At 37.8% G+C, this 24386-nt stretch overlaps 1 protein-coding gene across 2 annotated transcripts in view; it reads left to right on the top strand.

The window, feature by feature from the left end:
* Positions 1-4176: 4176 nt before the first annotated feature.
* The window catches only part of LOC113514004 (uncharacterized), a 28534-nt gene continuing 8324 nt past the window's right edge, over positions 4177-24386 (top strand). Inside the window, exons 1-8 of one of the 2 annotated variants that reach the window (XM_052898306.1) lie at positions 4177-4314; positions 5264-5326; positions 6807-6953; positions 8056-8143; positions 8818-9053; positions 16299-16481; positions 18175-18597; positions 19438-19725. In XM_052898306.1, coding sequence (XP_052754266.1) covers positions 5271-5326; positions 6807-6953; positions 8056-8143; positions 8818-9053; positions 16299-16481; positions 18175-18597; positions 19438-19725 — 1421 coding nt within the window. In that variant the 5' untranslated portion in view covers positions 4177-4314; positions 5264-5270. Of the gene's footprint in view, positions 4315-5263; positions 5327-6806; positions 7011-8055; positions 8144-8817; positions 9054-16298; positions 16482-18174; positions 18598-19437; positions 19726-24386 lie in introns of those variants that run through there. The other variant, XM_031914498.2, reaches the window with a different exon arrangement.

Below are 24386 nucleotides of genomic sequence, written 5' to 3'. Positions count from 1 at the left end.
ACCTAATTATCAGAAAATAAAGGAATAAAGAAAAAAAACTTTATTGTCCACTTCTCAGGGCTTCTCAATCAAAAGACACCTCTCATGGTTTTTTCTCTACATTTTTGCTTATGGCAAGCTATGGTGCGAATCTGCCTACTGCTTAATACTGCTTAGTTATGCTGCCACTGACATGTTTTTTTTTAATTCCTATGGGATTGGATGATGGGGTTATGTGCGGGTGACAACTGGAACTCTGGTCATATTTATATCACAATCAGAGAATAAAACACGGTGGCAATAAAGCACTGGTTATTTGATTAGAATTATTTTGTTTAATACAGCTACCATTAGTATGCGTGCGACTGGCAACACTCGAAGATTCGTAGCGGAATTAAACAAAATAATTGTAATCAAATAACCAGTAATATAGAATTATTTAATATTTAAAGACCTAATTTAGTAAATTACTGATAATAAAAAACAATAATTGATCCAGAAACCTGACGAGCCAAACAGTAGCATGTTAGGAATTTTGGGTCCTAGGCCCCATTGCTAGCAATGTACCCTAACAGGTCAATCTTCACGCGGTTCCCCCTGGAAACCATCATGGTTAATTCCGGGTAAATTCGATGAGCCAACTGACTTGCTTTCATCCTCACCCATCATCCTTCACTGGTGCCCTGTCATCGTATACCGATAGCGCAGGCGGGGTTACTATTCCACTTTCACGGTCTAACCTAAGTGCATATGGGGGGTAAGGGATTGTTAATAATGGAAACTGAGAATCCCATTGCTAGCAAACCAGGTCGATCTTCTCGCGGTTCCCCCTGGAAACTATCATGGTTAATTCCAGATGAATTCATCATGATGGGCTAACTGGCCCGTTGTCATTCTCATCTATCACCCTTAACTGGTGCTCCGGTAGCATATCCCGTTAGCACAGGCGGGGTTACCATACCATTTTCAACCAGCAAAAAAAAAATGTGCATGTATTTGACGGATCATCTTCGAATGCAGTGGTGTTGCACGTGGCTTTGCTCGTATAATGACGGTTCGGGATTCGATTCTTGTTTCGGTTACTGATTTTTGTTTTTAATATATAAGAAATATGTTCTACGCATTGTAGCATGATGTGATGTGAATGACACTTGGCGATATAATTAGCGCCCTATACGAGGTCTGTCCGGAAAGTTCGTATAAAAGTGTTCTGGAATGCGAGAAAGAGGAGTGGGGAGGCCAGGTAAGCGCAGGACCCCTTCCTTATGTCCCTAACAATGCTTCAGTTCTGGTCTGACCGCCGTGCGGTGCGAACTGGCTTGTCACGCCATCTGTGAAGTTACCTCTTAACGAAACCCCGTCGGCATGGAGCCCGCTTCCGTTGAAGAGCAGCGCGTCGTAATCAAGTTTCTCTCGAAACTCGGCAAGAATGGCCGTGAAATTTTTGCCGATCTCAGAACAGTTTATGGGGATGATGCTGTGAAGGAACCAACCGTCCACAAGTGGCTAAAAAGATTCAGAGAGGGCCGAGACAATGTTGATTGTTTTTTTCGATGTTCGGGGGATTGTCCATCAAGAATTCGTCCCTCCAGGCCAGACAGTTGATGGAAAATTCTACGTCGATGTGCTCAGACGCCTCAAAGCTCGTGTGGTACGAGTTCGTCCAGAATATATAACGACAATGCCCCTGCCCACACCTCTCTTGTTGTCCGTGAGTTTTTGAGTAAAAATTCCATTACGGTGACCGAACACCCCCCCCTATTCGCCGGATTTGGCCCCGTGTGACTTCTTCTTGTTCCCATTGGTACTGGGGGCGGCATTTGGGGGACATAAATGAGATAAAAAAAGCTACGACGGGGCAGCTGAGAAACCTACAACCAGAGGACTTTCAAGGAGCCTTCTCACAGTGGAAACGGCGTTGGCACAAGTGCATTATGTCACAGGGGGAGTACTTTGAAGGGGATAAAATTGATTTACCTGAATAATTGTAAAATAAAATTTTTAAAACTTTTATACGTACTTTCCGGACAAACCTCGTAAAGGGAGTGTTCTACTGGGTAAACGGAACATTTTCGTCTAAAAGCCTCCCATACTACACAACTTTAATCACCGCTGGGGGGGGGGGGGGGCATTGTTAGTAATGGGGTCTAAAACCGCCATTGCTAACAATATATCTTGTCAGGTCGATGTCCACGCAGTTTTACCTGGAAATTAAAGGGTTTTTTTTTTAATTTGTCACGTTGGGTCCACTGACTTGCTAATTTTTTTTATACAACTTAGAATGGCAAACAAGCTGACGGCCCACCTGATGGAAAGTGGTAACCGTCGCCTATAGACATGAGCAGTACCATGGACATAACAGAGTATACTGTTTCGCCCATGATACCCCCCATGCGTTGCTGTTCCTGAGGGCTCAGGTGTTATTCCTCTGTACCCAGTAAATTCACTGACAAATCCCACCCTTCAAACCAGAGGGAGATTTTGTACAAAAGTCGTTTGCTTGGGTACCTCTGTCCCATTCGTATTTCAACCATAAAGCAGTTGTGTTTACATGGCTATGTTTCGGTTTGATGGATGGGATATGGCGTAAATTTACAGGGTACAGAGGAATAACACCTGAGTCCTCAGGAATGGCAACGCATGGGGGGTATCATGGGCGAAACAGTATACTCTGTTAGTCCATGATACTGCTCATGACTATAGGCGACGGTTATCACTTTCCATCAGGTGGGCCGTCAGCTTGTTTGCTAATTCTAAGTTGTATAAAAAAAAACCGAAACACAGCCATGCAAATACGACTGCTTCACGGTAGAAACACGAATTTGACAGAGGTGCCCAAGCGAACTTTTGTACAAGGTCTCACTCTGGGATATGATAGATAAATAAATAATTTATTTGCATTATTTACAGCACACAAACAGCAAAAGACACAAATGCAAAGTGAAAAAAGATTAAAAAAAGATACATGTACAAAAAAATAAAAAAACAAAATCAGAATGCATAAAATTAGTAACAATTTTTTTTTCTTCATGCGTGTGCCACAGTAATACAAAATGGCCACAACTCAGCTTTTTGCTTTGCCCAAAAAAGAGCAAAACACTGATATTCTGTTGTAGCCAAAGGTGAGCCGCGAAATACTACTGAAAAAATAATTATAAAAAAATAAAAAAAATATAGTATAGATAAAATACATAGTGTGCGTTCGTTATATTCGCTATTTAGAAGAAGGGTAGTCAGAAGTCAATTTCTATCAGTTTCAAGCACTCAAAACATAATGAATACCTAAATTATACATACATACATACATACATATATGACAATGTTCTATGTAACTGTGGTCTTATGAGGGGCTATTTGATTTATTATTGTTGATTATATTTTTTCTATTACAGCCGCCTATCATTGGAGAAAGTGGCAAAAACAAATCCGTCTAATACTGCACAAGTGTAAGTATTGTTGCTAACTTTTTATCTTTTTTTTTATTATGCGTGGATTTCAGAAATAGGAAAAATAATAAAATACACCATTTTTAGATATCGTATCGGAATATAATATATATACGTAATACTGGCCTTTTTGGAGGGGGGGGAAGGGATTGTTAGCAATGGAGTTTGACAGTTCCCTTGCTAACAATATGCCCTATTAGGTCGACCTCCACGTGGTGCCCCTGGCAACCATCGTGACCAATTCTTTTTGAATTTGTCACGATGGGCTATCTGACCTGCTTCATCCTCACCGTCTTTCACTGGTGCTCCGCCGGTGTATACCGATATAGCGAGTGGGGTTACCATTCCATTATCATTCATTAAAAAAAATACTAGCCTTCTCCCGCGGCGTTGCCCGCTTCTAAGTAGTTCTCGTATATCGTTCCCATTGCAACGCTTTATAAATTCGGTCTTTAATTTGTATTATATACTTAAATGTTAATTACGTACCTAATACATTCATAAAGTTTCAGCAAATTCAACTGATCCGTTATTTTATAGCATTTTATATGTGATTCTTTAGATTAGGTACGAATTACTTTTAAAAGCTAGTGAGACTCCCTTTTGTTTGTAGTGAAAACAAGGACGTCCTGGACAAATTGTCGCAGGAATTTATGAAGATGTCGTCGCAAACGATTTTGGACTTTCTACACGACGAGTTTAGGTCCACTCTAGTGTTCGAAGGTGTGAAACCTCTGGAGGACCTGTTCCTCCAAAGCGTAACCACGTCCACCAAGCCCATTTTCCAAGAACACGAGAAGTTACTGGATTATTTGGAGAAGAGTAAACCGACCCGGTAGTTTGATATCAAAATCGAAGTCGGTCGACTGAATAGGATTACCAAATTGAAGTAAGTAATTTAGTACATAGGTTTTATTTTATACAACTTAGAATGGCAAACAAGCCGACGGCCCACCTGATGGAAACTGGTAACCGTCGCCTATAGACATGAGCAGTACCATGGACATAACAGAGTATACTGTTTCGCCCATAATACCCCCCATGCGTTGCCATACCTGAGGACTCAGGTGTTGTACCTCTGTACCCAGTAAATTCACGCCATATCCCACCCTTCAAACCGAAACACAGCCATGCAAACACAACTGATGATGCATGATGGACTAAGTCGTTGAGTTCCCTAAAATATGAATGAATATTTGAATGAAAACTCTTTATTGTTCCCTCCCCTTTCCCACATAAATCCCTTATTCCTCTCATTTACCAATTTCCTTTACGCATTTACAACGTTCCCTTCCTTTTTTCCTCAATCCTTACCTCCATACCGTAGGTGGCGGAAACCATCAACAAATACTTTTCCAAAGAGGGTTGATGTCAGGCAGGCGGCCGGTCGTAAAACTATCAAATCTTTATGTAATACTAGCAGCCCGCCCCGGCTTCGCACGGATGGATATTTTTACATTTTAAAAAGTGGCCATTAAGGCTGCACACGCGACGGAAGCTTAAAAATGAAGTAACTTCTCCCGTTTTCCCAACATTTCCCTTCACTGCTCTGCTCCTATTGGTCGTAGCGTGATAAAAAGTATACTATAGTAGAGTAGTTTTTGTTTCTATAACGAACATACAGACAGACAGACAAAAATTTTACTGATTACATTTTTGGCATCAGTATCGATCCCTAATCACCCCCTGATAGTTATTTTAGAAATATATTTCATGTACAGAATTGACTTCTCTACAGATTTAATATAAGTATAGATATAAAAAACATATTGCGCCGACCACAAGGAACAATTGGGAGAAGGCTAGGAAGATGGTACTAAATTAATTTGTTGTTTCAGGAACGTGATGTTCTTGAAAGTACCCAAATTCGATAGTGAATGTATCAAGGAGAATTTGGATAAGTGAGTATCATGTTAAACCTTCAATATATTTTTTTTAAATTGCCACTTTGATTAGTTTAGTTCGAATCTTAAAAGCTGAATTAGAAATAGTTTTTCCTAATCGATTTTGCTCAAATTTCTCAAGACGCCTTTAATTCTAATGACATTGCAAAATCATCATCATCATCATCATTATCATATCAGCCGTTGACTGTTCACTGCTGTCCATCCATCGCCCTCCCTTAGCAGAAAGTTGGGCAGCAGTGTCTCTCTTAAAAACACCATCAAAAGCCTAACTGCGGTTGCCAATCCGCCTACCAGAGGGGGGCAAAGGGATTGTTAGTAATGGAGACTGAGAATCCTATTGCTAGCAATATACCCAACCAAGTCGACCTCTTCGCGTTTCTCCCTGGAAACTATCATAGTTAATTCCTGATGAATTCATCATGATGGGCTAACTGGCCTGTTTTCATTCTTATCTATTACTGGTGCTCCGTCAGCGTATCCGGTTAGCGCAGGCGGGGTTACCATACCATTTTCACCCATCAAAAAAAAAAACCCGCCTACCAAGCGTGGCAACTACAAAATCCCCCTTATGTGGAAGGCTATGTTCAACAGTGGACAGTTTTTTTTATATAGGTGATAATGAAATAGTAACCCCACCCGCGCTATAGTATAGGGCGCTATCAGTATACACCGGCGGGGCACCAGTGAAGGATGATAGATGAGGATGAAACAGGTCAGTTCAGGTCAGGTCTGTGGTGTAAAACCAACAGATACATGTAGACCATTGTTTAAAAAATTAAAAATATTAACACTTACATCCATGTATATTTATGAAGTAGGAATATTTGTTAAACAAAACCCACAATTTTTTACAAAGCTTTCGAATATGAATAAAGTCACATCAAGAGATCCCACAATGTTGAAACTGCCCATCTGCAGTACCACACTGCATCAACGAAACTGTGATATTAATGACGATTAAAATATATAATAAAATACCAAAATCTATAAGAGAACTACCAGTAAGTCACTTTAAATTACGGTTAAAAAAATGGTTACTGGAATGCAATTTTTATTCAATAAATGACTTTTAAAAAAATTAAATGTATGTATGTAAATGTATAATTCAGTCGTATTGTATGCTATTTGTTATATTTTTACTTGTTATGTATTTGTTTGTATTTGTATTTGTTTAGTTCTGTTACCTTTGGCATGTGTGCGGCTGCCAATTTTTATAGATTGACTCCTACTAGGCTATTAGTATACGTAAGCTACTAAAAAGTAATTAGCATGTGCTGAATTAAAAATTTGCATGCCTTTAGATAAGGCGAAATGTGTAGCTTAATAATATTTAAGATCAATAGTACCACATTTCGAGCAAATAAATAAATTATTATTATTAAATTATAAATTATTATAAGAGATGACCCCTCAAATAGACTCCATTATAAAAATAAGTTTTTACAAATGTTTCAAAAAAGGTTTGTTCTTTTAGATTCAAAATGTTGGCTTGCTCTGGTCCTTTGGCGCCGGATATCAGCCGTCCAATGCAAAGTGTCCCCGACCACAGACAGCTGGGGGATCGAAAAACCCAATTATTGGAAGCTCTAGCGGTGCCGGTCGAAAGCGATAAAGCTAAGAAGTGAGTGTGTCTTATCTTCCAACGATCACAGGTTCGATCCCCGTACAATACGAAAAAGTAAGTAGAAATTTCTATCAGTTGTCTGTAGCCCTGCCTGCACTATCGGTATATGCTGATGGGGCACCAGTTTGCCCACCCTGATGGATTCCTCAAGAATTAACAACAATACATTCCGGAAAGCATCGCGTGGAGCTCGCATAGCCCGAATCAAGCATGCTGATATGGCAATGGGCTGGTTACATAGCTCGAAGAACTGACATTCAGTGAGAGAAAAAAAGTCCTTGAACAGCAACACTAACGGCAAATGCAGTATAGGAGAACAAACCAGATTAAGTGATAATCTCAAATGTATTGCAGGGAGTCAGTGGATGGAGGTGGCTCAGGACCGTTCCTTATGGCAGTCTATGGGGGAGGCCTATGTTCAGCAGAGGTCAAATAAAGGTTGATACGATAATAATGAACAAGGATTAATTTTAAAATTTCGCGTTGTTTACACATACCAGAAGGAGACTTTGTACAAAAGTTGTTTGCTTGGGCTCCTCTGTCCCATTCGTGTTTCTACCGTGAAGCAGTTGTTTGCATGGCTGTGTTTCGGTTTGAAGGGTGGGGTATGGCGTGAATTTACAGGGTACAAAGGAATAACACCTGAGTCCTCAGGAATGGCAACGCATGGGGGGTATCATGGGCGAAACAGTATACTCTGTTATGTCCATGGTACTGCTCATGTCTATAGGCGACGGTTACCACTTTCCATCAGGTGGGCCGTCAGCTTGTTTGCCATTCTAAGTTGTATTTTAAATACACAATCGAGACTTAACGCGATGGAAAACCCTTGCAGGTAAATGGTACCTACATACCTGCTTCTTTATTGCCGAAGTTTCGACGTGGATTACATCACGTCTTGGTCACGATAGGACTGAAGTAAGCGATGTCTTGGTCAGACAAAGGTTTTCCATCTTTTTAAGTCCTGATTATTATCCTGATATTTAAAATAGACGAATCAAGAACTTTCCAAATCGGTGACAGATATTAAAAAAAATCAACTAAAATAAGAATCTCCTTCTTTTTTAACATCGGTTAAAAATTTGTTCTATTGTCGTAGAATGATGCAGTCCATGGGCTGGAATGGTGGCCCTTTAGGCATTCGTGGAGAGGGCATCACAGAGCCCATCATGCCTCATCTTAATCATGTAAGTTTATTTTATCTTCACGCCAAGTTTCATGCGGGTAGCCAGAGTATCGAGCGCTAAGTCCACTATCTTTAGATACATCTCTTGCTTCCTTCATAACTCATATACATACATATATGAGCATACGGTCCGCCTGATAGTAAACGGTTACCATAGTCTCTGGTCTGTATCACCAGGGATGCCACGTGCGCGTTACCAACTCTTAGAAACCTTATTACATCCCTTTTCAAGAACCCCACGTTATAGTCTCAAGGGAAACCCTTGGCAAGGTCTTTTTTTATGGAAGATAATGAAATGGCAACCCCGCCCGCGCCATCGGATATATTGATTGGGCACCAGTGAGGGATGATAAATGAGAATGAAAGTTTTTTTTTTTGATGGGTGAAAATGGTATGGTAACCCCGCCTGCGCTAACGGGATACGCTGGCGGAGCACCAATGAAGGGTGATAGATGAGAATGAAAACAGGCCAGTTAGCCCATCATGATGAATTCATCAGGAATGAACCATGATAGTTTACAGGGAGAACCGCGAGGAAGTCGACCTGGTTGGGTATATTGCTAGCAATAGGACTGATAATCCGCATTACTAACAAACGAAGACTTGAATACCACTCATACGAAGTCACGGGTCAAGACTAGTTTAATATATTTCTATATTCACGAAATTTTGCAGAAATCCGGCGCCGGACTTGGCCATGTGCCAGCCAAAAAGAACACTCCAACAACTAGGTCAACAGCCAAAACTCAGCTGAAAACACAAGAAACTCAGCCACCGGACGTAGCGTCGAATGGTCACGAGCTTACGAACTTAAGTTATACAATGCAAAATTCCAATGTAGAATTCCGCGCTAAAGTGTTGACCGCTCTACTGGATTTAGTCGAGAAGAGATCGGAAATTTATATTATGAGGTAATACTAATATACAAGTACTAATCAATACATATCGTCATAGTCGTAGAATACTGACGGATCTATATATGCAATATCGTCATAATCGTAGAATACTGACGGATTTATATATGTAATATCGTCATAGTCGTAGAATACTGACGGATCTATATATGTGATATCGTCATAGTCGTAGAATACTGACGGATCTATATATGTAATATCGTCATAGTCGTAGAATACTGACGGATCTATATATGTAATATCGTCATAGTCGTAGAATACTGACGGATCTATATATGTGATATCGTCATAGTCGTAGAATACTGACGGATCTATATATGTAATATCGTCATAGTCGTAGAATACTGACGGATCTATATATGTAATATTCGTCAGATCCGTCAGTATTCTACGACTATGGCGATATAATAAAAACGTAACTGGTCACCGTCTGTACATGGAAAATATAGAAGAAAAAACTATTATAAGGGGGGGGGGGGGGGGCTACATCAATCTAAATCAGGAGTTTTTTTTTTATACAACTTAGAATGGCAAACAAGCTGACGGCCCACCTGATGGAAAGTGGTAACCGTCGCCTGTAGACATGAGCAGTACTATGGACATAACAGAGTATACTGTTTCGCCCACGATACCCCCCATGTGTTGCCATTCCTGAGGACTCAGGTGTTATTCCTCTGTACCCTGTAAATTTACGCCATATCCCACCCTTCAAACCGAAACACAGCCTTGCAAACACAACTGCTTTACGGTAGAATCACGAATAGGACAGAGGTACATAAGCAATCGACTTTTGTACAAAGTCTCCCTCCCTCCCAAACTTATTTTGTCTACTGTCCACTTTGAGAATAAATGATTTTCTAGCGCCCCCATTTTTTTATCTACTTAAAAACCACTATTACTTCAAATTAAATGAATCAATTATTGTGTAAATTTATAATTTTTTTCCGGGTCTCTTACCGCCCCCCTTTAGGCCTGCAGAGCCCACAAGGGGGCGTTATCGCCCATTTTGGGAAAGGCTGGTCTAAAGAATCGCATGTAATATGCTATAAAATCAGTTGAATTGTCTGAAACTTCATGAAGGTAGGTTATATCTATCTATCTATCTATCTATCTATTTAAGAGCTGCGCTCTTGTCGGTGGAGCTCTTGCCACTCACTACGATTTTCAGCGAGTCTCTTCACCTCTTGATACGACACGACACCAACTCCTTCCTAGATCTGCCTGATGTAACTATGCCTCGGTCTTCATTCTCATCTATCACCCTTCACTGGTGCTCCGCCAGCGTATCCCGTTAGCGCAGGCGAGGTTACCATACCATTTTCATCTATCAAAAAAAAAAACTATGCCTCGGTCTCCCTCTTCCCCTCCTTCCTTCTATCTTACCGTCTATTATAATGTTCATAAGTTCGTCGTGTCGTATCAAGTGTCCCAACATTTTTTCCTTTCTGTCCTCAATAGTTCTAATAATTTGTCTTTTTTCCTTAACCCTAAGCAGGACCTCCTCATTGCTAAGTTTATATATCATATTTTAATTCATAGGATATTTTATATACCGAAACAGCTAGTATAATATATATGACAGGGGGGAAAGGGATTGTTAGTAATGGAGTTTGACAGCCCCATTGCTAGCAATATGCCCTATCAGGTCGACCTCTACGTGGTTCCCCCTGGAAACCATCGTGAACAATTCTTGTTGAATTTGTCACGATGGGCTAACTGACCTGCTTCATCCTCACCTATCATCCTTCACTGGTGCCCCGCCGGCGTATACCGATAGCACGGGTGGGGTTACCATTCCATTATCATCCATTAAAAAAAAATATATATATATATTCTTTATTGCACAAAAAACATACAGTAACAACAATAAGTTAATAACAATGTTAGCAAAGGCGAACTTATCTCTAAAAGAGATTTCTTCCAGTCAACCTAACGCAGTGGCATAGGAAGTAGTGAGTGGGCAGTAGTAGTGCAAGACAGAAATTTAAATAAATATTTACATAAATTATAAATAATTATATATATACACACATGCATTCACATATATACATACATACACATATATATACATATACACATACACATACATATACACACATACATACACACGTTAAATACAACATATAAATATCAAATACAAGAGAACACAATGATGACAGTCTTCTAATCATTTTTATATTTAAATTAAATTGGAAAGATAAAATGATTTTAATCTTTTTTTGAAGGAACTGCTAGACGGGCTATTCTGAATATTCACGGGAAGTTTATTCCACAGCTGTACAGCACGATATGCAAATGAGTTACCCATAAAATGGGTTTTACAGCAGGGAAGCTTCAGTACCCTGGACTGGTTCAGACAAAGACGTCTAGGTCTGGAAGGAGGAGGTAATAATTGGAACCGGGAACGAAGGTAGGAAGGAGAATTGGGATTATTAAGGATATTATATAGGACCGCTAGGACATGTGTCTCATGACGATGTCTAATTGGGAGCCACTTTAAACGAGTGCGGTATTCCGAGACATGATCATATTTTCGTAAGCTGAAAATAAACCTTATCGCTAAATTTTGCAACCGCTCAAGCTTATTTAGCAGCTCCTCAGTCACATCTAAGAAACAGACATCGGCATAATCCAGAATGGGAAGAAGAATAGATTGTGCAAGCATAATTTTGGTATTGAAAGGGAGAAAGTATTGGAGACGTTTGAGAGAGTGATATGAAAAGTACATCCGTCTACTAATGTCATTAATATGAGAGGTCCACGACAATGTACTATCCATAATAAGTCCTAAGTTTTTCACTTTATCAGTATAAGATATCTTAGTACCCTCGTATACCAATGGAGGAATCTGAGACCATTCCAACTTACACCTCAGCCTGCCACTACCGACAATCATAGCTTGAGATTTGGCTGGATTAACAATAAGACCAAATGATTTAGCCCAGGAGTGAATAGCCAGTAGATCATCGTTTAGAGCTGAAGTTGCCTGTGTAACCTCAGACAGCATAAAGTGACGATACAACTGCAGATCATCCGCATACAGATGGAAGGGAGAAGTAATGACTCGAGAAATATTATTAATAAAGATAGAAAATAATAAAGGGGAAAGTACACCGCCTTGAGGCACGCCAGCAGTTAATGAAGCCCAGTTCGATAAACCATCATTGGTTCTAACACACTGCTGGCGGCCGAAAAGAAAACAAGAGAACCATTCGATAACTGGAGTGGAAACGTTGACTGCACGAAGGGTGCTAAGGAGAACATCAAAATCAACCGAATTGAAAGCATTACTGAAATCCAACAAAACAATTGCAGTCAATTTTGTGCTATCCATAGCCCGACGTATGTCCTCTGTAATATTAAGAAGCGCTCCAGTAGTGCTATGAGAGGGTCGGAAGCCCGATTGAAAGGGGCATAAAAGGTTGTTGGTGGAAAGAAATTTAAATAATTGGCTGTGAACTATAGATTCTAAAACTTTTGAAAGAATGGGAAGAATAGATATGGGACGGTACTGGGAAAAGCTAGTCGGATTAGTAGATTTAGGAAGTGGTATGACGTAAGCCTTTTTCCATTGTGATGGGAAGACATTATGCATGAGAGAAAAGTTAATTATGTGAGTGAGCACAGGCAAAATAACATCCAACACGGGAAGGATCATATCAAGGCTCACATTATCGCTACCGATAGCTTTAGTAGATAATGAACGAATGGTTCTCTTGACAACATCTACAGTCACCAAGCTAAAAGTGAATGGAGGACAATCGGGTGGGACAAGATTAGAAAGATATGATATAGTATTTGCCTTAGTCACAGTACTGAGTGTAACAGAGGAGGACGAAAAATGATTATTTAGAGCATTGAGATCTAAACCGCTCTGACAATTTTCTGAGGACTTACCCACCCCCAGTGATTGGAGAAATTTCCAGATTTGGGTCTGAGAAAGGTTTTGAATAGTAGAATGAATGTATCGGCGTTTGGCATCCCTGCACATTCTGTTACAGATGTTCCGCAGTTTTTTATACGTGTCAAAGTTTACTTGTGATCTCTCATGTTTATATCTGCTTTTGGCCCTGTCACGCTTTGCCATACTTCTCTTAATAATAGGGGTAAGCCAAGGAGCAGGAGCATGCTTGATCCGTACCGGTCGGACTGGTGCATGAATGTTGTAAATTTTAAGCAACTCGCTGTTCAATATCCCCACCATGGTGTCGATACAAGAAGCCATCAACAAGGGAGACCAATCAATACTCCCCATATCCTCCCTCAAACGCTCAACATCCATATGCTTAAAATCGCGAAGTAAATGAGTCCTATTCCTGTTTTTAGGGGGACGCACTTTATAGGACAGATAAATTAAATCATGCTGTGAGAAAGGAGAACACATTTGTCCATGGGAGAATACTAAATTTGGTTGTGAAACTATGATTAAGTCAATAAGGGAAGGTCTGCTGTTGTGGAAGTAATGAGTAGGTTTAGGCATAGGCAAGACCTGGAGATCAAGGGCTGATGTTAAAGCAATAAGTTTGCCAGTCCTATGGTCATTTTTCAAAAGACATGTATTTAGATCACCCATAAGTATAACATGATCAAAAAGAGGAACCAAGTTATCTAGAGTATTTTCCAAGATATTAAAGTAATCAATCTTGTCATTAGGGCTATACAAGACACCAAGTAGGATTCTTTTGTGATGGAGAGATAGGGAGAGAAACAAATACTCCAGAGACCCAGAGAACTGCGGTTGCGATGTACACACTACTTCGGCAGAGATTTGGTTGCGTAGATAAATCCCCACACCTCCACCCCCAGACGTGATGCGATCGTTTCGAAAGAGTTTATACCCAGGTATTGTGCAGCTAGTGGAAGGAAGAGATGGTTTAAGCCAGGTCTCAGAAACTAAGATACAATCCACTAAGCCAGCACTGAAAGAGGTAAGAAGGTCATTATAATGAGCTAATATGCTTTGCGCATTTATATGTACAAGGGAAAATTGTTTGGAATAATTGTCGAAAACAGTCCGCAATTTATCTTCAAGAGGATCGCAATCAGATAAAGAGGAATTATGACTCGAAGCACTATCAAAATTATCGGAGGAATAGCAAGAAAAATAATCATCATTTATGGACATATATAAAAATAAATTTAAATAAAAATAAAAAATAAATAAAAACTTATTATAAAAAAAAAAAAAAAAATATTTGTAAAAATAACAAAAATTAATTACTTTTGCCTTAATTGCGTAGGTTGACTTGATAGGCTAAACCCACTTTACAATGAACAATAACGAACAAAATAACAGCTATAACAATATAATATAAAACAACTATAGCTGAAGAATAGCGGGCACCCAGTCTAAACTTAAACAACAATAGCTACTACAAATCAGTGATATACAGAAACGAAACGTTAAAGTATATTAAATATATACCATAGCCACAATTATTATAAGTAACTTTGACAGTGACATGAGAGTTCAGATTAATTTGTTTATCAATACTATAGTGACAATCAAACACTGATCACAATTATCTATCAAGTTGGGTAAATTAATATAATTTTAGAAATTGAGCAACATATTTTAAGGTACCCTAAAAAAAAAAAAAAATAATAAGAGAATAGTTAAGTGTGCCCAGTGACAAACCGACAAAATAGCAAAGTATTAAAATAGAAAATACTGCAACCTGTCTAAATTATAACGCGTTCTTTGGGTACTCAGCGATTAGCAGTTTCAATTCAGCCATTGAAACTATCTTCTTGCGATCTTTATTAGGCAGAAGAATAACTATAATGCCATCCGCAGACCAGCACTTCCCCACGCCGAAGTGATTACGAGCCGCAACAAATACATCTTGCCGTGCTTTTGTAAGGAACTCAGAAATAGATGTTTTGGAGCCTTTTAAAATAGTTTTAGCCCTCCATACCATGGATCGAAACCGCAGTGATGCAAACCGCACAATAATAGGACGGGCAGAATCCTTCTTAGAGCCGAGTCTGTGGCAAGATTCAATAACATCAGGACCCATACCTTTCAACTTCATTTTGTCGGTTAACACCTCCAACAGCTTCTTACAGATGTCCTCACCAGGAATCTCTTTTACACCATGGAAAAGCAAGGTCTTTCTGCGGGAGTGGGTATCTAGACGGTCTTGCCCAAGTTGAAGCAACTCCACCTGTGATTTTAGTAATCCAAGACACTTCCATATAAATGTTTTAAATGTAGCATAGTCGGCAGATAGACCCTTCACTGTGGTACCTGACGAAGTAGAGGCCTGCTGCTGTACGCCTTTCTCAAATTCTTCCATGCGGCTGTTGAACACAGATGATAGTTCATCCATGCTTTTTTTAAGTTGTTCAGCTGTGGTATCCATTGCAAAGTAAGTGATGAAAACTTGGTGAGTGAGTTTATCAGGAGTCAACCAAATGCAGATTAAATATAATCTAATACATAAAGAAATTTATATTTATATATATTTAAAAAATTTAAAAAATTAAGAGCACAAAAATTTCGGACTTAACAAGTGTGCGTCTACCCACACAGTATGTATATATATATATGACAATATTAATTTTAATTAATTCTTATTCTTTACGTAGTACTGACAACCTCCAACTCATAATTCCTACCCATTCTTCCTCTTTCTACTCCAAATCCTTTTCCGTACAAGCAGTTCGTTTGTGGAACTCACTCCCTACCTCTATACGGTGCGCTCAATCGTTGCCCATATTTAAAAACTTAGTTAAAGCCCACTACCTATCCTTATAATCACTTAGTCCTATGTATTTCCAGTTTTATGTGTATATATATATATATATATATATATATATATATATATATATATATATATATATATATATATATATATATATATATATATGTGTGTGTGTGTGTGTGTGTGTGTGTTAGTATGGTATATTTGTATGTATTTATGCGTATATATGTATGTATATATATTTGCATATGTATGTGTATGTATATATATGTTTATATTTGGATGTATGTGTTTATTTATGTATGTGTATATGACTATGCTGTCACAGATATTATTTTTTACAAATCTATTTCTTTTAACGCGCCACTTACCTACTTATGCTTTAATTCCTTCTACTCAAAGCTCGTCTGGAAGAGATTGCTTAGCAATAAGACCGCCTTTTGTACTACACTATACATATTGAAAATTGTTCAACAAATCCTGTTATGTAGGTGCAATAAAGTGTTAAATAAAAAAATAAAAAAAATTGTTTTAGATTCCAAGAGGTGCTGTCCAGTGAGGAGATGTCGTTCATAATGAGTTTTGTTTGCGCACTCAACAAGCGGACGCGTGTAGCGTTCACTACGAGGGAGGAAGCGATATTGAATCACCAGCTGCTGTCGTGCATGAAGCAAAGCAAGGACTTGTCCATCACATGTTCGTTTGACAATAATAACAAGTAAGTTAGTTGCTTAGAATTTATAAGCCTTAGACTTTCTACCTACCAGAGGGAGACTTTGTACAAAAGTCGATTGCTTTGGTACCTCTATCCCATTCGTGTTTCTACCGTGAAGCAGTTGTGTTTGCATGGCTGTATTTCGGTTTGAAGGGTGGGGTATGGCGTGAATTGACTGGGTATAGAGGAATAACACCTGAGTCCTCAGGAATGGCAACGCATGGGAGGTATCATGGGCGAAAAAGTATTCTTTGTTATGTCCATGGTACTGCTCATGTCTATAGGCGACGGTTACCACTTTCCATCAGGTGGGCCGTTAGCTTGTTTGCCATTCTAAGTTGTATATAAAAAAAAACCATCGTATGGCTCGCCATCGACAGGGAGTTCACCCTCATACCCTTTTTTTTTTTTTTTTTAACGTGAGGAAATCTTCCAAAGACCTTCCCAACTGCCGGAGGGAAGGCAGGGGGGGTGTGTGGGATTTTTACCCACTAAAACCTCACGACGTACCTCGAGGCGCATATGTCGGGTCCCCGGGTTCCCGAGTTGAAGACGACCGGAGCCCGACGCGACGGCCCACCCTGTAGATGTTGTAGGGCAGGCCACCTCTCGTGTTTAGGATGGGGAATGCCCTTCCCATCCTACCGTCTCAGGAGGCACACGGGTACGTGCGCACACCTCCTAGGGAACTAAGTGGGGTGTGCCTCCCTCAAGGCTGCACCCCGGCCCTAGTAGGGAGGGGGGGGGGGGAAGCGGAGTTGGGCGCGCCCCCTCTCCTTCGCCTGACTCGTCGGCGGCGCATGACGGGAGCGGTGGAGGCACTCTCACGCTCCCGCTCGGCTGCTTCCTTCTGCGACATCACCGCGTCACAGAAGGTGAGTACGGCTTTCCACGACCTCTCGCTACTGACCATTCTCCGAACTACATTCGGCAGCGAGAGGTCGTTCCCCACTTCCGCGACCAGAACGCGGCGCTCCGCGCTGAATGCGGGGCATTCTTCTAATATCACCCTCATACCCTACAGCCTAAATGGTTGCGTACAACGCGGTTTCAGAGATGTTTTCTCCCACGAACACTCAGGTTATGGAATGAGCTCCCTACCGAAGTTTTCCCAAGAGACTACAGCATGGGGTTCTTCAAACGGGGGGTAAAGAGGTTTCTTCAGGGTCGGCAACGCACGCGTAGTACCTCTGGTATTGCAGATGTTCATAGGCTACGGTAACCACTTACCATCAGGTGGGCCGTATGCTTGTTTGCCACCTCAGTGGTATAAAAACAAATGTAATTAATTATTAATTTTGTTTGTGTATATATTGTTAGTCTTTATTCATTAATTCATGCATACCAGTCCTTAACTGTCCACTGCTGAACATGAGCCTGCCCCTTGGGTGGTTTTGCCAGTAATTGCCACATTTGGCAGGCAGATTGGCAACCGCAGTCAGGTTTTAGAGATGTTTTAAGAGGTACGCTCCTGCCCATCCTTCGCCCTCCCTTAGTCGCCTCTTACGACACCCACGGAAAAAGAAGGGGTGGCCTATTCTATGCCTTCCGACATTTCCACGCCTTTCGCGCGATGTTCGCGCGACTCCAACGTTCGTTTATTTATTTTTCGGATTTCTTTCTGATGTATTTATAACAAAATGATTCTTTGATAACAACAATAATAACTTTTTCATTTACATCGTTTTTATTTCAGACGGGTGACGTTTGTTAGAGTGAAGCCGAAAGCGAACAAGTGGACGAAGCCACCGCACACTAAAGCCAGCCGATGCTTGTCGCCGTCATGCGTCGTAATACAAAGGGGGAAGGACGGCTCGTGGCCAGACACCATGCCGTCAGCGGCCGGCCTGCCGCGGTCGCAGAAAAAAATGAATTTCCGCATATTCTTATTGGTGAATATGCTGGAATTGTTAAACGCTGCCAACATAAGACAGAAGACCTTGTATTTTAATTGTAGCAGAAAAAAGAAGACATTCGCAAGAGAAGCGGCCACCATATTGAACGATGGTAACAAATCGCTCCGCAGTATAATAACGGTTTACGAGAATGACTTAGTAATGGATATAAGTGAATTCTATGGTCAAGTTTCCATCGATTTCGAGTTCATCCAGGCGCACAAGTGAGTATTTAATGGATTTGTTATTAAAAATAGATCAAATGCGAGTCGGATCCCTGCAGTGAGAGTTCCGTACAAATTATTTATTTATTTATTTCACACTATATTGCACCAAGTTAAAAAATAATAAATACAGTAAGTATTAATGAGAAGTGATACATAAGGTAAGCCTTATAGCTAAGCAATCTCTTCCAGACGACCTTAGGGTAGAGGACATTGCGAAAAAGACAAATGGTATATATTTATAGTTATTTATTGTATTTTTGTTATAAATTGATTTATGTCACTGCACAGTGTAAATTTATTTTATTATTAATATAAATTTTTTACTATAGGGGGAGACTTTGTACAAAAGTCGCTTGGTTGAACACCTCTGTCCCATTCGTGTTTGTACTGTGTAGCAGTTGTTTGCATGGCTGTGTTTCAGTTTGAAGGGTAGGATATGGTAGTGAATTTACAGGGTACAGAGAAATAACACTTGAGTCCTCAGGAACGGCAACGCTTCGGGGATATCATGGGCAAAATAGTATACTCTGTTATGTCCATGGTACTGCTTATGTCTTTTGTTGCCTAAGTAACGGTCACCACTTTCCATCAGGTGGGCCATCAGCTTTTCCATTCTAAGTTGCATAATATATATATATATATATATATATATATATATATATATATATATATATATATATATATATATATATTTGGGGGATTTTGACACTTAATGTTCTCTACCAGACAACCTCCTTTTTTGAAGTTGATTAAAAAAAAACTATTATAACCACACTCCAAGATGGCGAAACGTATCAAATAATATTAATAATAATACATAATATTTTTTTATTGCAGAAAATGTATTATGAAGAAAATTTTCAAAAAAAATGTAAACAATAATTCTGTTAAAAGTGACAAAGCGTGTCACAGTGAACGCAGACTCACAGACGAAACTGCCACATCAATGAACAGTTCCAATTCAGAAAGTAATCCAGAGACGAATTGCTCGTCCGTTTGTAGTGAAACTCTATCTCAAAACTCTTTACAAGATAGCTATCATAGCCCTAAAGTTCTCTTCCGTATAGGAGTGTTCAAGTCCTTTCTGGAATTAATGGAGAATGACGCACAAGAGCTGGTTGTGAGGTAATGTAAATCCTGTCCTATTACTAATTATTATATATTTGAAAGTTTGTTTGTTTGTTACTCAGGCCCGTAGCTAGACCCAAGTTTAAGGTAGGGCAAGAAAACTTTTTGCCAGAACAGGAACCATAATGAAGTGACTTCGAAAAAGCGAATCTGTCTGATTTTCTTGGGGCCTTTTATTTTAAGGCAAAGCATTGGGCCCTTTATGGTAGGGCATTGTGAATCCAGCCAGTCAGTCGACGCCAAACACGACCGCATGCGCACGCGCGCCTCGGTGGCGAGCGAGATTCAAGCGGTTTTTTTTTGTTAAACACTATTTTTTTCCATTAGTATTTTCAAAATTTTTGTTTATCACTTGATGCAAATAAAAAGTGTAAGTATATGTATATATTTATATATATATATATATATATATATATATATATATATATATATATATATATATATATATATATAAATCTATATATATCTTGCGTCTTATATGGGCGAATTTACCAATGATACTGCGTCCTACTGACTTATTGCGTCCGTATACCGGACGCAAGATTGATATGCTACAGACTCCTTATTGTTAGTATAACGTTTTACCAAAAAATTGGCATGGACGCTATTTGGTCACCTTATTGTAATTCGGCGTATTTTTTAGTTCCGCGGTTTGTCGCACAACATTTGGAGGGCGATACTGTGCGCCGTATATCGGCGCATCGTATATACAACTTTTTTTCTATACATTACTCCGCGAATGCCACTACCGTATATTATAGGCAATTTTCAAGTTTTTATCTGTCTAAATTCATTATTTAATTGCTTCCGTTAGTAAAATGTATATGGGAACGTATGACAAGGAGTAGAGACGGAGGGGAGGGGTAGCTGTCTTAATTCGCGCGTTGTAATGTTTATTTATTTAAGAGCGGTGTGGCATATATTTAGCGTATGCAAAGGTTATATACGTGAGTTTAGTAATATCAGGATGAATATTGGAAACGAAAATGAAAAGGAGTATGAGAATTTTACAATTATTGAAAGGTATATTTATATTAGTAAGTATACTTTATGTTAGAAAATTAAAGAAATTTTAAGGACATAATCCTACGTCCTTACCTACATACTAATACATATAATTTAGTTATCTTAAACATACAATAAAATCAAGACAGTTGCAGTAGTCGATTCGTCGTTATAAATCGCACGACCTCATCATGGTCATTGTTATTGATGTAGATAGATTTTTTAATAGAAATGACTTCAAAAGTTATTACAAACATTGTCTACTGTGGCCGTGGTATTCCACTCATTTTGTTTTAAATAAGACATGTTGTGTTTGTGACACAAAAATTACAAAAGATCTTGATTCGATTCCAAATCATTTCGTTTTATCTATGAATCGTGATGATATACTAAAGCTGTGTAATAGTTCTTTCTTTTGGTGTAATATTTGTCAATATGCAATTTACGATCACTACCCGGAAGACGAATGTTTTTGTACTTAAAAAGGTTACCTAACATATTTTATTTATAATCGCACAGAAATAATAGACATTCTTAGTATATTAAATATACTTTTGTGTTATTTAGTTATGTACTATTGCCTAATTTGATTTCGACGGTTACCACTTTCCATCTGCGTGGGATGGTGGGCTATCAGCTTGTTTGCCGTTCTAAGTTGTATAAAAAATTATCTTTTTTATTTTTAAAATAATGATTTCTATAAAAAAAATACCTTAATTTTAAAATTAAGATTAATTTTTTTAACAAAATCTTTTTGTTTTAGCCAATTGTTTTACACAATGTTATAACAATATATATATATTATATATTTATAAAAAAAGAGATTATAGTTACCTATAAAAAACTGAAACATATAATTTATCATCATTCATATATATATATAGTACCTATAGTATGGTGGGGTTCTTTATGGAAATAATTCATAAATTATTGCCAACCATCATTAATTTTAAACTGGTTACCTATCTATTCACATACAGCAATAACAAAATTTAAAACGCAGCAGATAGGTTATTTTTTTATTAAACCACATCGTCTTTTTGTTATAGGAAATGTCTGACTCAAGTAATTACATATAACTACACTCCGTCAGCACATGACGTAAGGAGACAATTTTTTTTTTATTTGAATTTTTAATACTTTCCATTTAGATTTTTCTATATTTTGTTATATCAGTCCTAATTCATTTAAGAAATATAATCTAAATATGAATTTAGATTATATTTCTTAATAAAAAATTTATTTTTTTAATTTTTCATACTAATTTTATTTATGTGAAAAACTCAACAAATGCTTTCTTATTTCGACTACATTTATAGAAGTATATTGTTCAATGTCATCAGTATTATCAACTGTACATTGTTCTATAAACCATGTATAATTATTTTATCATTTGTTCTTTTATAAAAGAAAAAATGTTCAATGTTAAATACTTTATTCTTATATTAAAAAATATCATTGAATTCTACTTTGTATTATGTTTCTCAAAAACATCATAATGATTAAATACATTAAATTTATGTATTAAAAATTAAAATGTATTTTTTGCAGACTATATGAATCATTCCTACAAGAGAACATGAACTGTCCCGTCATATTAGAAAGAAACATCCAAGAATCAACAAAAGATGTAGATAGTACTAGTCGTCATATTAGTAATAAAAATAATATTTCTTGCGGCGAAATAATTTCCATTGAGAGCTCTTCATGCAATAAAAATTATCCTTCGAAACAAGATGTAGTTATACACCTTAATAATAATGTTCTTGGAGACAGTAATAAAAATGAGATAGTAATACCTAATATGAAAATCCTTCAAAAAAAAAAGTAATCCGTAATAAAGACTTTTGTTTTTACTGCGAAACTTTAAAATTTTGCGAGACATTTACTAAGAAACCATGCTCTTGAAACAGAAGTACAAAAAATATTATCAGTACCTAAAAAAAGTATAACAAGAAAAAAACTTATTACGGAACTAAGAAAAAAAGGAAATTTTATACAAAATTCTGTCGAAGTGACGAAGCCCATGAGAAAACATAAATATACTAATTATTTACCTTGCACTAATTGCTTAGGATTTTATTCAAGAAATCTTTTATGGAAACATAATAAGAAGTGCACTGGAAAAAATACTAAAAATGTGCAATCAGAAGCACAAAATTTGTTAATAAAACATTTGAAAATCGATGAAAAACTTAAAGAAACCGTATTCCCCAGAATGAGACCTGATAAAATATCGTTTGTTGCTAAATCAGATTTGCTCATTTGTGCATTTGGGTCACAATATATGAAAAATCATAGAGAAATGCATTTTGTGAATGTAATTTCTAGAAAAATGAGAGAACTAGCTAAATTGTTAATTGAAATAAGAAAAAAAGATCAATCGGTGAAAGATTTATTAGGTGCACTTAATCCGAAATATTATGATCTTATAGTGTCAGCTACAAAGGTTGTAGGTAAATATGACTCGGAAAAAGATAGATTTGATTCGCCTACATTTGCAATGAATATTTCTACTAGCATAAAGCAGTGCTGCAATATAGCATTTATGCTTGCATTAAAAAAACAAGGGCCATATATGGAAGTAAACACTGCTGAAATAGAAGCGGGCCTCAAAACTTTGATACACCTTATAGATTCTAATTGGAAATATGATGTTTCAAGTCAGGCTGCGTCCGATCTAAACAAAAAAAAGTGGAATAAAGTTACCATAATACCTTTAGCAAATGATTTAAAAATTTTAAAAAAATTTCTTAACAAACACGCTGAAGAAGCTGCCAATAAAATTAAAGAAGGTTCTTATCATCTTGGGGTATATATACAATTATTAGAGACAATATATTGCAGAGTTTTGCTACTATATATATTACGCTACATAAAATGATATATATATATACGCTATATATTTTAGTAAAAACATTTAAACGAGTTGTTGTTAGAGGCAAACGAGGACGTGGGGTTCCCGTGTTATTTAGTAAAGAAGTTCAAGGTGATATAAAACTTCTGCTTACAATAAGGGACAAATTTGTTTCTACAACAAATAAATTACTGTTTGGGAACCCAGGATTTGAGAACTCGATATATGGGTATAAAGTTTTGGAAAGGTACTCGAGATTATCTGGAGCAAAAAATCCGAAAGCAATTTCTTCCACAAGACTGAGAAAACATTTAGCGACGCGCTACGTTCATGGGACATACTAATGAAGTTAATAAGAAATCGTATAGATTGCCAGATGATGTGTATCAAACTGCTAAAATTTCAAAACTTCTAATACTTATGGAAGATGGAAAAGCAGATGCTTATAGAGGAAAGGTTTAGATGAAATAGATTTAGATCTAAATGAAGAATTGCAGGAAGAAGAAAAAATTGTAAATGATGATATTTTAGATTTTGATTTACCCACACCACAATTGTCAGTTGAAAATTCTTGTGTACAACCTGGAATTTGGATTGAAAATAAAATATCTGAACCTAATCACCAGGTGATGACAATAACAGATAAAAGAATTGAAAAAGGGAAAAAGAGAAACTTAGTACCCTGGTCTATGGAACAAAAGAAAGTTGTTACCAAATTTTTCAAGAGCCATATACAAAATAAAAACCTCCCAGAAAATTAGAATGCGAAAATTTAAAAGGACAATACCCAGAACTG

This window comes from Galleria mellonella, unplaced genomic scaffold, assembly GCF_026898425.1.
Source record: "Galleria mellonella isolate WM207_F2 unplaced genomic scaffold, CSIRO_AGI_GalMel_v1 utg424, whole genome shotgun sequence".
NCBI classification, from domain to species: domain Eukaryota; kingdom Metazoa; phylum Arthropoda; class Insecta; order Lepidoptera; family Pyralidae; genus Galleria; species Galleria mellonella.
The sequence above is the reverse complement of the archived record's forward strand: the minus strand, read 5'-3'. Positions and strand labels throughout refer to the sequence as shown.